Source organism: Adiantum capillus-veneris, chromosome 7 (assembly GCF_014529385.1).
Source record: "Adiantum capillus-veneris isolate H3 chromosome 7, ASM1452938v2, whole genome shotgun sequence".
NCBI classification, from domain to species: Eukaryota; Viridiplantae; Streptophyta; class Polypodiopsida; order Polypodiales; family Pteridaceae; genus Adiantum; species Adiantum capillus-veneris.
In genome coordinates, this window is record NC_140937.1 from 27,609,501 (window position 1) to 27,624,608 (window position 15,108).

General features: G+C 47.1%; 1 protein-coding gene across 2 annotated transcripts in view; it reads left to right on the forward strand.

Moving 5' to 3' along the window:
* Nucleotides 1–15,108, forward strand: part of LOC147453599 (protein ZINC INDUCED FACILITATOR-LIKE 1-like) — a 132,175-nt gene that overhangs the window by 17,038 nt on the left and 100,029 nt on the right. For both annotated transcript variants that reach the window (XM_086515749.1, XM_086515748.1), the window contains 4 exons: nt 928–1,030; nt 1,140–1,242; nt 1,327–1,380; nt 1,473–1,535. In XM_086515749.1, the coding sequence (XP_086371875.1) occupies nt 928–1,030; nt 1,140–1,242; nt 1,327–1,380; nt 1,473–1,535 (323 nt within the window). The remainder of the gene's footprint in view (nt 1–927; nt 1,031–1,139; nt 1,243–1,326; nt 1,381–1,472; nt 1,536–15,108) is intronic.

Consider the following 15,108-nt stretch of genomic DNA (forward strand, 5'->3'; position numbering starts at 1 on the left):
ATTCTGCTGTGAAGCACGCTCATCCGGCTGCTGAGAGAAAATCCACGCGAGAGACATAGAGTGGCGGAGTTCCACTTCTAGAGAGCAGTTGCCCCAAAAGCCTGGTGCCTCTTTCGGTATTTCTTTTGTATTGCATCAATCAAAGTACAAGAGCCAGGTTCTACTCTGCATCCTACAAATTGGAATGCCAGAGAGAGAGCCCATCTTACATATTTGAAGGATCTTGGCCTCGAAAAGCACCCACATGAAAAGCTATGTCCAAAAGCTATCGAGTCAAACTGGTGCCAAAATGAGGTTCCACATTTCACAGCAGTCCTTATAGGGCCACGTCAGCATCTTCCGCGGGTGCCACATCACCAACTCGTAACAAGTTCTAGTTTTTGTAACTCGTAAGTCACTGCTTCTAACCTAAGAAATTACAATGCTCCAACTACCTAAGTTTTTCTGTATTTTAAGTAGCATCTTGCTTAAATATGTCATTTGTTTGAAAACCTTGGCGGGACATTTAGAAGCTCATGTTTCAATATTTGTTTTGAAATCATAGTGATTGATTGGACGGGTGAGGACACCTAGATTGGAGCTCCATAGCTCCAGCTGTGATACTTAAGATTTTGTAAAATAAAACGATATGAATGCTTTACATTATGAAAACTAAGCTACAAAAAAATATCCTGGAACGGGAATCTTGAAGATATTGCCGTCGAAAAATATCTTGTGGTAGGTGATAACAGTATTGACAAATTTGTCTTCTTATACTTTATAACTCTGTTGTGCAAGCTGCATAGTTTCTTTGATCTGTCTTTGGAACAATGAGGTGAGTGATCACCGAGTTTTGAGCACCTAGTACATCATGTTTATTGGTACCCGACTAAGCATGTGTGGCAAAAGACTCTCAAAGTCACCAGGAATCTGAAAACGGGTGTGCAGGGTCATCCCTTATGGTTGGACGCTTTCTCAGCTCGACACTATGGGGAATATTGGCTGACAGATATGGACGAAAGCCTACCATCATAGTGGGCACTGCTTCAATGTAATTTCATGGAAGTCCATTTTCAAGGTTTTGTAGATATCTTTTACTGTAAATTCACAATTTTAATATTTGATTAAGTAATTGTTGTTTTGGTTTTGTGAATATTCAGATTTGTGTTCAACACAATTTTTGGCTTCAGTACAAACTTTTGGATTGCTCTTGCATCTAGATTTTCACTGGGGCTTGTCAATGGGATGCTAGGACCTGTTCGGGTAGGTTGGTTTGGTGTATGTTAGGCTTAAGGTCAACAGATGTCCTGTAATGCAGCAAGCCTTTCTTCCTCTACAATCTTGCAGGCATATGCTTCAGAGATATGCACTGAAGAATATCAAGCACTAGGGTTGTCACTGGTAAACGAGAGAATTTCCTTGAATAGATTCGGCTCTGATATCGTTATCTCTACTCAGGCAGTTTCTGTGGCTTTATCCCTTCGTTTTAACAGGTGGGCACAATGTGGGGACTTGGTTTGGTTATTGGTCCAGCTATTGGAGGATATTTAGCGCAGGTGCTTGTATTTGGTCAGTCAATTAATTTCAGTCTGCTTTCTGTGTCTATTAGTATCCAGTTATGGATTTGTATCAAATTATTGATTATGATCAATTGGGTGCAAGTCATTATCCTGTTTGCTAGTATCCACTTGTGGATTTGTATCAAGTTATTGATGATGATCGAGCCATCATCCTGTGCAACTTAAATTGTCTTGCGCAATAGCCAAAAAGTAACTAAGAATGTCCCTTTGTTTTCAAAGTTTTTGATATTCTTCAATCTCCATGTATATCTCCTTAACTACAACCCAAACACCCCCCCCCCCCCCCCCCCCCCCCAGCCTGCCTAAACACCCCAATAAAAGAAAAAGGTTCCTTATCATAGTTAAAGAATCTACCTTGAAGGCAATCAATATCCTATATTCGAGGATATAATTGGGAGATTCTTAAAGAGAGAAGAAGAAACTCAAAGGACTTTATCATACAACGTTGAGGAGTAGCCAAATGGGTCAAATATAGGCCTAGGCTGCAGTAAACAGAGCCACACTCAATCACAAAGAAAGGCCCTGCTTGCCAAAGGCTGATGAAGATGTGGCTATGCTGACTCATGTGGCCAAAGTTGCTCAGAACATTACTGGTCTCTTAGAGTGTAAACTTTCTTGAGCCATATGAACGCAGAAAGCTTTCAAAATGAACAAGAGGATGAGGCTGTGATTAATGCCCAATGTACGTTGTGCTCCGCAGTCAAGCTTGAATGTAAAAATCAGAGGAGGGCACAGGGCAGGTCCCTTGCATACATGGATCACCATTCTACTCAAGGGATGGTGTGAGAGTATTGATCATGCTGATGCTCTAGTCTGAAGTTTGTGTCTGAAAGAACAGTTGGCATGAAGCTGTCCAAACCTGGCGAGGGCTGAAAACGCAGGTTTCCGACCTGATTTTGGCAGCATAACGGTGCCAGAACCCCTGTAGGTCAAAACACCTGTCTAGGACGGATTCCCTCGCAATTTAGAAGCTTTCTGGTGAGCTGTAACAGAATTTCAGCGTGCTGTAATTCTCTGTTTTTCTGCTGTCGGGTGCCCAAAACCCTGCACAAGCATCCCAAGGTTCTCACGGAGCTCCCCTGGTGTTCTTGCAGTTTAGGTGCAAAACCCTAAACCTGCAGAAAAACACAGCAGGTTGTAGTTCTCTGTTTCGGATCGTTTTTAGCGGTCCCAAGGGCTCCCGCACACAATGGGACAGTTCCCTTGTGAATTGGATGAGTTTTCATGTGAGAAAACTCTCCAAACTCGCAATCTCCTGCGATGGAACTATGCGTACCTGTGTGGGATTAGCAGTTAGCTAATCCGGTTCAGAAGGCTCTTGCCTTGGCAAACGCGCATAAACCCCCAGAATTGTACATATTCATCTAAGTAGCCGAACTAGTGGGGCATTACCATTTGTGCCAAATGGGAGAGAGAGATGCACGAGAGCAAATCATCGCGCTACATGAGACAGAGGAGAAGGCAAGCTTTCCATTAAAGCTGTCAACTTGCACCCGCTACTCACACACACACACACACACTGTAAGTCACTTGTAGAGTAAAAATCAGCCCTCTCTCTCTCTTGGGCGTCCCCTCCAGCTGAGGTGTCCTGCAGATTGCTCTACAACTGGCAAGTGTCCAATTTGCCCCTTTGAATTAATTCCCTAGTTCCCACTTACTTATAAAGTTGTAAGTGACTTTCCAAGTGGCTTAGACTTCATTTGGCGCACATAGTCTTCCAAACTCATTATAATTCAGTGCTAACTAGCTCAATCAATCCCAGACTGACTGACCTAGACTCCCGATGAGAGAAACCTATTCGGCCGTAGCCGTTTCACACTGGCCATGCAATGTCCACCTGCACCTTTTCAAGGCTTCCTGGAAAAACAAGTAAAAATAAAATAAAGAAAAATATGTAGTACATATTTAGAGAAGGCAACATGAAAAATACCCCTCTTGGTGACACACCCCACCCTTGAAATATTGCAAGTGACCTTGCTTGCATGCCAATAATACATGCTGATATCTCCTGATCACATATATTTTAAGATGGGAATCCAAGGTATACATGCTTTTGGAAATGTAGCGTTGGACGATTAAACAATCCCACCGACCTGGCTACTACATATATCAAGCATAGAAGTCTTCTAGTGTACTCTCAAGCACAAACTTCTCTAGCTAAATTCTGTATGGAAAGAGTAGATACAATTACTTAACTACTCTCTTGAGCATCATGAACCATGCTCTTGCCTTGCTCCAAAAGGCTACATCAAGTCACTTTGGGTTCCATCTGGAAGGCTTCAAGATATAATTGCAATAGTTGAGGTGAATCAACCAATTCAAACTCTTCCATCCATTTGGTATCCAAAGATGGATAGTTCTTGAACTTCACCAGGTAGCGTCTTGCAACCTTTCTTGTAACCTTCCTTTCCTTATGTGCCAATATTTGTTCAGGAACAAGGATCTCATCCAATTCTTCCACTTCAGGTTGCTCCTCATCAAGCATATTTTCTGGCACATCACCAACAAAGGGTCTTAAAAGGCTGACATGAAAAGAATTATGTATTTTCTAGCCTTCTGGTAGCTTCAACCTGTAAGCTACATGTAGCGTGGATAACGTGTCGTGCTCTCTACAATGGGTGGTCCTCAGTGCAATGTGCGTGACAATCTCACTCAAACAGACTGAATCTCCCTCAAACAGATGAACAAAAAGGAAACAACAGACGTCAACAGAGCTCTCAAAGACACAACAGCAGACCAGAACATATGACTCGACTATCTCAACGACTGATACAGACTCTAGCTTGGCAGCACACTCAGCTCCAGCCCAGGACTCTTAGGTACAATGGGGTGTCGAGGCTCAGATGTGCCGGGATGGTGCAGACTTGCTCTGTGTAAGACCCACTCTAGACGACTACTACGTACAAAGATAATGCCACTGGCCCAAAACGACTACTCATATGCACAATCATCAAGAGCCACCAACGACTCATAAAGAACATAATCTAAGTCTATCCCCACTGGGTGGCGGTGGTGACCTGGCCACGATGTCCACTAGACCACCCTGCCACGTGTCTTTGCCCAAGTGTGAACCGACCAGACTAAAGACCAACTGACCAAAGCCCAACTGTAAACTACTGTCATATGAAAGTGAAAGTGACACTGTAGCAGGCTACAGGTTGCCCGCCACAAGACCGCTGCCCGTCCCGGAGAGCGGAACTGAAGAACTGAAATATCGACGATCTACTGTCGGTGGTCAGATGATGGAGGAGGAGGTGGAGGAGGCTGATAGTAAGGTGGGTAAGGAGATGGAGGCCAAGTGTATGGTGAGGGGTAGTGGCCATGAGGAGGGTACATCGGGTATGAAGTAGCCATCCCATGAGCAGCAGGCCGCGTCATGTGAGACGGTTGACTGTGAGTAGGTGGAGCTGGTGGAAACCCAGGAAAAGACTGCGCAGGCTGCGAGGGTGGAACAGGTTGTTGGAATCCCGGGAAGCCGTAGAAGTGTTGAGGAAAGGATGGAGGCTGGGAGGGGGATGCCATAGAGGGACCCTGAAAGTGTGATGAGACCGATCATGTTGGTTTAGACTCCATTTTGGTAGAATTTGCTTTCTCTGCTGTTTGAGAATCCCCTGAATGTGCTTTGGCAATGTCCGTCTGTGTTGGTACCTGTGTTGCCATAGCAGGAACTTGCTGAGAAACCGGGGTTGTAGTTGTAGCTATAGCTGGAACTGCCTGTGAAATGGCTACAGCTTGGTATTTTGCGCAAGGACATAGTGTATGTATCATCGGAGAGAGGTCCTGAACTGCTGCGGTCATATCATTTGCCTCTTTTAACTGTTTTTGCTGAGTGTGGACAATATGTTTGAGGTCCACTACCTGTTGAGTTAAGATTCTTATGCGATCTTGAGCTGTAGCAATGAAATTTTCCCTATCCATCGCTCGTTGAAGATGTGTTTGCACTTCCCTTGTCATACCGTCATAGCAAGCGCGATGCATACCGTTGGTACCTTTCAATGAGAGGGCTGCATTGATAATCGTCGAAATGGCTCTTCTGTCTGCCTCTAAAAGTCTGTCGCCTGAGGCGCAAAAGTATCATACATGTCATGCTTGTCAGATGTAGGCGCCCCAGAGCTAGATGCCCCTGTAGTATCCTTCGGTGCCCCAGCAGTAAGAGTAGTACGTGGTGCTGGCGACACAACTGGAGGTTGTGTTTTAGTGACTACAACACTACTCACAAGAGGTGGCTACCACAGAAGTAGACATACGCACTGCTGGTGTTGTAGTATGGACGTCCGAGATTTTGACGTGTGATTCTGAGAAAGGTAGTGTTGCCAGTTGCTTAGATGAATCTTTTTGCACCTTTGCCCTCTTGCGCAAGATGCCTTTCCCTTTGGCCATTTTGGAATGTTCTTGCTCTTTTGGATCATCTTGAAGGGTGATAACTGCTTTTGCATTTGTCTTTTGCTGCATAATCTGTACTACCCAATACATAATAGGCGCTGCATAGTAATTGAACCTTTTCGCTTTGCCTTTACGCTGAGTCCGAAAACGCTTTGCCCTGTCCTGTATCGCTTTAAACAACAAATTGTGAAATGGGTATGGCAGGCAGTGATAGAGACAAAAAAGAGCATCACATATTGCTGGAGAACCTGGAGAAGATGGAACCCTTGTTCTTTCAGGTGCTCGCAGTAAAAAATAATAGTGTAACACTGAATACAGTTGCTGACTCCTGTGATAGTCTGGATGTGAGTCCAGCAAAAGTTCCTGACAAGCATTCGCAGTTTCTTCTGGTGAGTGATTCGAGAAGGTTTTTGTTGCGGGCAGAGGTGCCAGCACAGTGAATATTCCCATAGCCTGTCCTATATCCTCCGCTGTAAGTGCAGTATCATTCAGCTTTGGAAAATTTAGCAAGAGGGAACATAGCTTGGCAGTAGAGATATTGGCAGACAAGTCGGTCTGAGCCAAATTTTGAAGACCCAAGTGTATCAGTTGCTATTGAGAGAACACATCCTTGAGTGCTGGATTCGGAGCCTGTAAATGATATATCATTATTAGAGGTACCTTGGAGAGGGCACCACACGGGCGAGGCACCTGGAGAGTGGTGACCGTGTCAGCAGTGACTGACTGGGGCGACTCTTCCTCTGAAGATTCCTCTGAAAGCTGCTCTGAACTAGGAGTGTAATCTGATTTATTGTCAGAGCTATCCCCAGAGGCCGAGGACTCTTCCTCAGATTGGAGATGCTTTTCTTTATTGCGAGTTCTAACCATCTTTATCAAGTGTGCCTGAGAATCTATACTGATTGATGAGTCCCACTGAAGCAGGAGCAAAAGGGCGAGACCCACTTCGGTACTGGATGAAGACTGAACAGAGTACCAAGGCTATAAAGGCTCTCTGCTTTTGGGGTTGGCTTTTTGCATGCTTTTCGCATGTAAAATATGCCCTTGGTGAGAAGTGAGAAACCGCCCAAATTGCGTTTCGCAGATTCGCGGCGCTTGCTTTTTTTTTTTTTTAAATAATTTTTTTAATTTTTTTAATTTTTTTTTTTTTTGGGCAAGGGCGAGGGGCGAGGGGAGGAAGGGCTAGGTCTAGGACCAAGGCTAGAGGCTAGGGGAGAGGTCGAGAGGGTGAAGGGGAGGGCTAGGGACGAGGGGATGGACAAGGCGAGAGGGTGAGGGGGTCTAGGGCGAGAGGCGAGGGGCTAGGGGCGAGGGAGTGGTTGAGGACGAGGGGCTAGGGGGCGAGGGCGAGAGGGTGAGGGTCTAGGGGCGAGGGCGAGGGCTAGGGGGCGAGGGCAAGAGGGTGAGGGTCTAGGGGCGAGGGCGAGGGGCTAGGGGTGGGCTAGGGCAAGAGAAGAGGGGCGAGGGCGAGAGGGTGCGGGTCTAGGGCGAGGAATAGGGGGTGAGGGGCTAGGGGCGAGAAAATAGGGGGTGAGGACGAGGGGCTAGGGATAAGTTAGGTCAAGGGCGAAGCAGGCCAAGGCTAGGGCGAGGGCGGGAGTAAGGTCAAGGCTAGGGCCTAGGGTGGGGAAAGCACTAGGGCTAGGATTAGGGCTGGGGGTTGAGAGGATAGACAAAGTCGAGGGTAGAAAAATATAAAACACGTAGGAACTATCCCAGCGATCGTAAAGATTTAGCGACAACCAATACACAGACTTGATTAATAGAAAGCATGGATAATTTCGAGGTACTGAGAAAGAATGAGCAGTGGATAGAACGCGAAGTACTTTCATAAACACCCCACTCAATGATACAAAGACATTGATCCATATCAAAGAACTATGATTTACTTGAGAGGCAAAAGATGAGAAAAGGTACTGAGTCGAGATTGAGGACTGAGGGGATTTGCTTATGCCCAAGACCGAGAGGGATTGAAGACAGAGAGAGTGAAGGATAGAGTTGATCCAAGTCCAGAATCAAACCTATGAGCTTAACAGAGTCTGCAGAAGGAGAGCTGTCTAAGGAGAGGGTCTAAGAGATAAGATAAAACGGAACAGCAAGATGCGGAAGATAGTGATTCCGAGGATAGTGATTCTGAGGCTATTTAAAGGTTCAGAGTCGGCGAAGCTCAACACTTGATTGTCGCGCGGTTAGACCCTTGAGCGGCTTCTTAAGCATGATAGCATTTGATCCGAGATCCATTGACTAGAGGCAGAGAAACTCCTTCAAGAGTGGCTAATTGTACAGCGCCGTGGGGTAGAATCTCCATCACCTTATATGGTCTTTGCCATGCTGGGACCAACTTCTTTGCTTTTTTCAGAAACTTGGCCTGATAAAGTAGCACCAGTGCTCCTTGCCTTATTTGCGGCTTCCTGAGATGGCGATCATGCAAGGCTTTACGACGAAGCTGCTCTGCTTCTAGAGCCAGTGAAGCCAAACCTCGGCTTTCCTCCAAAAGGAAAAGACGAGAGACTGATGCCGACCCCAAATTTCCATTGGCACGAAGACTCCCCACTCGCGGGGATCCTGAGTTGAATTCAAAAGGTACTATCGCTTCCAACCCGAAAGCCAATTGAAATGGGGTGTGATTGGTTGTGGCTTTGAAAGAAGTTCGATAAGCCCAAAGTGTACCGTGGATAGCTTGAGCCCAAGTCGAGGGATGAAGATGACATGCTTTCCGCAGGAGTGCTATCAGAACCTTATTAGTGCTCTCTGCCTGCCCGTTTGCTCTAGGGTAATAGGAACAAGATTTTCTGTGAAAAATCTTGTAGTTGGCCAGCAAGGTAGAAATTGTTTCATTCACAAAGTGACTACCCCTGTCACTGGTGATTTCCAAGGGACATCCAAACTTGCACAAAATATTTTCGCTACCGTAGTGCCAGTGCAGTCCATTGTTGCAAGTACCTCTGCCCACTTTGTTGCGTAGTCGGTAGCGACCAAGAGATACTTTCGATTGCCTGGTTGGGCAGAGGGAGTAATTGGGCCTACAAAATCTATGCCCCATCTCTCAAAGGGTTGCCATGCCATAGAGACCTGCAGAGGACGGTTTGACTGTTTGCTTGGTTTAGGGCCACAGCGTTGAAATACATCACATACCTTTACATAGGCAATTGCATCGCGGAAAATATAGGGCCACCATAAGCCACATTGGAGAATTTTTTGTGCAGTAATATGGCCAGGGTAATGGCCACCAGTGGGATCACTATGGGCATCCTCTAAAATATACTCGACTTCATGAGGGGAGACACACCGCCGCAGAACACCATCCTGCCCTGATTTGTATAGCTGGCCCCCAATGAGAGTGAAAAGCCTAGACTTCAGTAACAGGCGTCTCTTCTGCAGGGGAGAAGCATTCTCTGGGTAGAGGCCATTAGAAAGCAGATGCAAAACATCGCCGTACCATTCCGGTGTGGTATCCACCTTAAAGAGACTGCTATCAGGAAAGTCGTCAGCAACCCCTTTTGCTTCTTCACCAGTGTGAACGCGAGAAAGGTGGTCGGCAAGGACATGATGTTTGCCGGGCCTGAGTACCACTTCGAAATCGAACTCTTGAAATAAGAGTAGCCATCGCCATACTCTACCTGCAACCTGCGGCTTGTTGAGCAGATATCGCAGGGCATGGTGATCAGTAATAACTGTGAAGTGGACCCCTAATAAGTAGTGCCGAAATTTTTGCAGAGCATACACAATAGCTAAACCTTCCCTTTTTGTGGTGCTATAGTTGCACTCTGCCTTGGTGAGTAGGCGACTTGCATAGTGAACAGGGCGATCCAGGTTATACTCCTTACTAGGTTGAGTCAGCACCGCACCCACAGCCAGTTGACTGGCATCTGTATGCACATGAAAGGTGAGAGACCAATCGGGAGCTACTAAGATAGGCGCTTCGGTGAGTGGTTTTTTAAGGTATGCAAAAGCTTCAGCCTCTGCCTTTGACCATTTGAAAGGGAACAGCAGCACTGGTTAGGCGGGTCAGGGGTTGAGCCACCTGTGCATACATGCGTATAAACCTGCGATGATACCCTGTGTGGCCTACAAAGCTCTGTACCCCTTTTGGGTTGATGGGAGGTGGTAACTTTAAGATTGCCACAATCTTCTCTGGGTCAGGCGCTAAACCTTTAGCAAACACCACATGGCCTAGAAGTGTGCCTTCAGTAACCAAAAAATGACATTTGTTAGGATTTAGCTTTAGGCGTGCCTCTCTGCACCTGAGGAAGACAGCAGAGAGCTGAGCGAGGTGTTCCTCTAGGTTTTCCACTGGGGTTGAACATTGAGCACCTGAGAAGGTCGAAAAATCGTCCATGAAGATGCGAAGATGATCCGTAAGCAGAGGACAAAAGATGAGATATACCGCCCTATTGAAAGAAGGTGGGGCATTTTTCAACCCAAAAGACATTCGAGTGTATATAAAAATACCCCAGGGAGTCACAAATGCCGTTTTCAGCTGATCACTTGGATGGATGCCCGACTGATTGTATCCACTAAACCCATCCATGAAACTGTACAATACATGCCCTGCTACATCTTCGAGTACACACTCAGTGAAAGGTGTTGGGAAACCATCTGGGATAGTTACCTTATTCAGAGCACGGTAATCGACGCACACACGGATTTTGTTGGATTGCTTCTTAGGCGCTATCACCATGGGTGATAACCACTCAGAGTGCTCCACAGGTACTATGATCCCTGCCTCTTGCATTTTTTCTAACTCTTCCTTGACCGCCTCAGCATACTTCGGGTGGAGCTTGTAAGCTCGGCCTCTTACAGGCTTAGCCCCTTCATCCAGAGCTATAGTGTGGACACCCAATTCTGGTGGAATCCCCTCTAAATTCATGTAGGACCAAGCAAAAATATCTTTAAAAGAGTGGATGAAAGAGACTACCTGATTGAGTAATGCGGGATGCTCCCATAACCAAGCTGCTAACAGTACGTGCTGAGGGTTGTTAGGATCTCCCAGGTTGACTTCTCTGACCGGGTCTAGGGGTGTAGCTTGAGAGGGTGCTTCTGAAGATGAGAGGTGAGCTGCCTCTTGGAGCTTCAAGACATCATGTGCAGCTGTTTGATCGATTGGAAACTCTGCATACTCTTCTTGTAACCATCCCTGTGGGAGCTCCTCGAAGGGTAACTCTTCAGATGCAGACGACATGACAGAGTGCTTTTGAAGGGGGTCCGACTTGGGAGATGCTCCAGGAAGGGGGAAATCTTCGGTGAGTGCATGCAAAGGAGATTTTTTCCCCCTTTCGTGATGTGTTATAGGTTCCCCAAGACCGAGGGCTTCCATCGGCGGGTCATTCGACGCATGAGAATTTAGGGCTGACACACTTACTTCTTCGACTGTTGTACTGTCTGCTGTAGGACTTTGGACATCAGTGTCCTCCTGAGGATTTTGAAGAGAGAGTGTTACTGGCGGCACATGTAAGTTTTGAGTAGAGACCATGTAGCATGGCATCGAAGTGGTAGCTTCCAACCACTGTAGCAGGTCCTCGTCAGACCCATCAGGTGGGATGGGCTGCTCAGGGTCGGGGTTGGATTGTATTGTCAATGAGCTGTTTTGAGCCACTGGATCCATCCCTCCTTCAAGCCGGATTGGTTGCATTTGGGAGCTGGGAGTGTGTATCCACATGGCGTCGTTTTCTCAATCATGAAGTGCCTTAGTATGCCGCAACCATGGTCTACCAATCAGCAAGGGAAATCCTCCCTCCACCTGAGGAAGACTGACCACCACAAAATCCAAGCTAAATGTGAAGTCTTGTACCTTCAAAGGCACCTTCTCTACTATGCCCACAGGATAGACTGTCCTCTGGTCTGCCAATGTAACAGTGAACGGAGCAGGGCGAGTAGGCTGCAGACCTAAGGCTGACATGGTAAATTCAGGCATCACATTGATTCCAGACCCACCATCCACTATGACACCTGAGAATGACTACCCAAGAATAGATACAGTAAGACGTGGACTTCTATAGTCAGTGAGGGGAGCAGCTGGATATGAAATCATGTAGGACTCCAGGGGCTGCACAGGTAGGTGCCCGCCACTAGGCCCTGTACCAGGGTACAAGGATTGAATTATTGAGAGGGTGTCACTTCTAAGAGTTGCATCTAGCCGAAGCCTCTCATAAAGAGATACTTGCTGAAAGGTGTTCTTCAAGATTGCTTCCGCAGTGGGCCTAGCTTCTACAACCTGGGCCTCCTCGGAAACTTTGACCTGTTGCAAGTCAGCTACTGCTGCCAGGAAGGCTCTATCAATGTCCGAAAGCATAGAGATTGGCCTATTCTTTGCACCATTTACGGGTGCGACATTTTGAACAGGTTGCTGAAGTGTTGGACCTGATGGTCCAGTTGGCAAACTTAAACCCAGGGCTGCTCTTTGTGCTCGAGTGAGCACCCAGTAGGCTCTGCTGCTTGTTGTGGCTGAACTGTATGTGTAGCAGGTGCTGGCTGAGGGGTGGTGTTCATTGTGATTAGATTGATTTTCGGGAATGTAAACTCTTGTTGATTTTGATTTGGGCCTGAAGATGAGGATGTCCTTTGTTTGGGACAATCTTTACTGTAGTGGTCCTTAGACTTCGGACAAGACTCCGGACAATGTCTGCAAGGAGGAGACCCTTCAGGTAAAGGACACTTACTTTGGTAATGCCCATATTCACCGCATCTGTAGCATAGGATTGGCCGATTTGACGGACGAAACGGGGGATGAGGTGGTCGTTGCTCTTGTTGTTGCATGGTGCTGGAGGCTGAGGTGTAGAAACTTTGGGGAACTGAGGGAGTACTGGCATGATAAAAACTGTGGGGTGCAAAGTTGTTGGGCATACCTTGCTGCATAGGGGGTGTTGTCAGCAGAGAAGGCAACGGGTTTTGATGGCCGTAGGGTGAGACCATGTTGGATGCAGGTGCTAGCCCTTGTTGGAGAGGACCTAGATTTTGTTGTATTTGCCGCAATCCTTTGATATAGTAACAATCCTTATCTTCGTGCCCAGATTTTTCGCAGAAGTGGCAATAAGCCCGAAGGGGACAGTCTTGTGGAGGATGTCCAGGAGAGCGACAAGAGCTGCACCATACCATAGCTTTGGTCTCCTGCTGAGACCGAAGCTCTTCTAGTTCTCTTTTGATTTGATCGAAAGCCTCTAGGTGCGATGGTTTCTCTTGTCTTAGAGAGATTGATTTCTCTTCTTGGAGGGCTCGTTCTAGTTTGAGGGCTTCGAGTTCCCTGCGCAAGGAAGTCAAAGGATCAGCAGGACTTCCTTCGGAGAACACAGAGGGAGTATCTATGTGAGGAGAGTTGTTGAACAGCTTCCTAGCCCCCTCTATTCTAGTAGCAGCTGCGATGAATTCCTCCAGAGTGGCGTCAAGTCGAAGGCTCTCCCGGAGTTTTTGCTGAGAGGTTTTTGGAAGCGTCTTCTCCACCCACTTCTTAACCATGAATTCACCGGGTTGCTGGGGAAGCTTGGCAACCATAGACTTGGTTTTGGTCATAAGCTCCGCAAAAGTCTCCTATGGCTGGAGCACCATGTTGGCCAACTCATCCAACACTTTCTCTTGGTAGTCGCCCGGCCTGAAAGTTGCACAGAACTGTTGTCTTAAGTCTGCCCAAGTTGCAAAATGATTCTCTGCAAACTGGCTGTACCATTTGTCTGCTAAGCCGTCCAAGGTGGAAGGAAAAAGTACCAAATAAGCATCTTCCCTGTTAAGACCACGTCCTCTACAGAGAGATACGAACCTCCGTGCATGGTCGTCCGCATCTTCCGAGGAGAGTCCTTTGAAGGTGGGGAACTTGGTGTTTACCTTAGCCAACACGCTAGCCAACGCCTCCATGGCCCCTTGTTATAGCAGAATAGGGGAGAGCTTTACTGGAGAAGGTGATTTGGAAGATGTGGAACCTGATGAAGGAATGGGAAATGAAGGAATGGGAGATGAAGGAATGGGGGATGGAGTATGTGGAGGTAAGGTTGATGAGGTTAATGGACTTCTACTAGATACCACCGTGCGTCTTCTGTTATAGTGCTTCAGAGGGCTTAGTAGTGCGCTTTGACGCTCAACTGATTGCCTTGTATGTGTCATGCAGTGAACAGTGAAGAGTGCTAGAACAGGTGAGGATATGACTAGGTCACCTGGCTCGGGACCAGTACTAGACCACCTAGCTGGAAGGACGAGGAGGGCTGGACCAGGGCGAGGGCGAGGGCGAGGGCGAGGACTAGACCAGGATCCAAGACCAAGGACCAGGGGCGAGGACTAGGATGAGGACAAGGACTTGGACCAGGGCGAGAGAGGAACAGACCAGACTTGCAGACGATCTACACAGTGTGAGCAAGTGTGCAGAGCCAGGTAACAACCGATTAGCTTCACGATTCTATCCCCACAAGAGTGAGACTTCCTTTGAGGTCCCAGCGTGATCGCCAAAATGAGAGCACCTGTAGCATGGATAACGTGTCTTGCTCTCTACAGTGGGTGGTCCTCAGTGCAATGTGCGTGACAATCTCACTCAAACAGACTGAATCTCCCTCAAACAGATGAACAGAAAGGAAACAATAGACGTCAACATGCTCTCAAAGACACAACAGCAGACCAGAACATATGACTCGACTATCTCAAAGACTGATACAGACTCTGGCTTGGCAGCACACTTAGCTCCAGCCCAAGACTCTCAGGTACAATGGGGTGTCGAGGCTCAGATGTGCCGGGATGGTGCAGACTTGCTCTGTGTAAGACCCACTCTAGACGACTACTACGTACAAAGATAATGCCATTGGCCCAAAACGACTACTCATATGCACAATCATCAAGAGCCACCAACGGCTCATAAAGAACATCATCTAAGTCTATCTCCACTGGGTGGCGGTGGTGACCTGGCCACGATGTCCACTAGACCACCCTGCCACGTGTCTCTGCCCAAGTGTGAACCGACCAGACTAAAGATCAACTGACCAAAGCCCAACTGTAAACTACTGTCATATGAAAGTGAAAGTGACACTGTAGCAGGCTACACTACATCGCTGATCTTTTCTGAAATTTGAAAAGGACCATAATTGTCACGTGACACATCCAACCCTATGTGTCCGTGGACAAGCTACAGCATGACCAGGGTTCAGTTCCGTCTAGTAAGTCTAGAATAGGAAGTGATCTGGCACTTTTGTGAGTC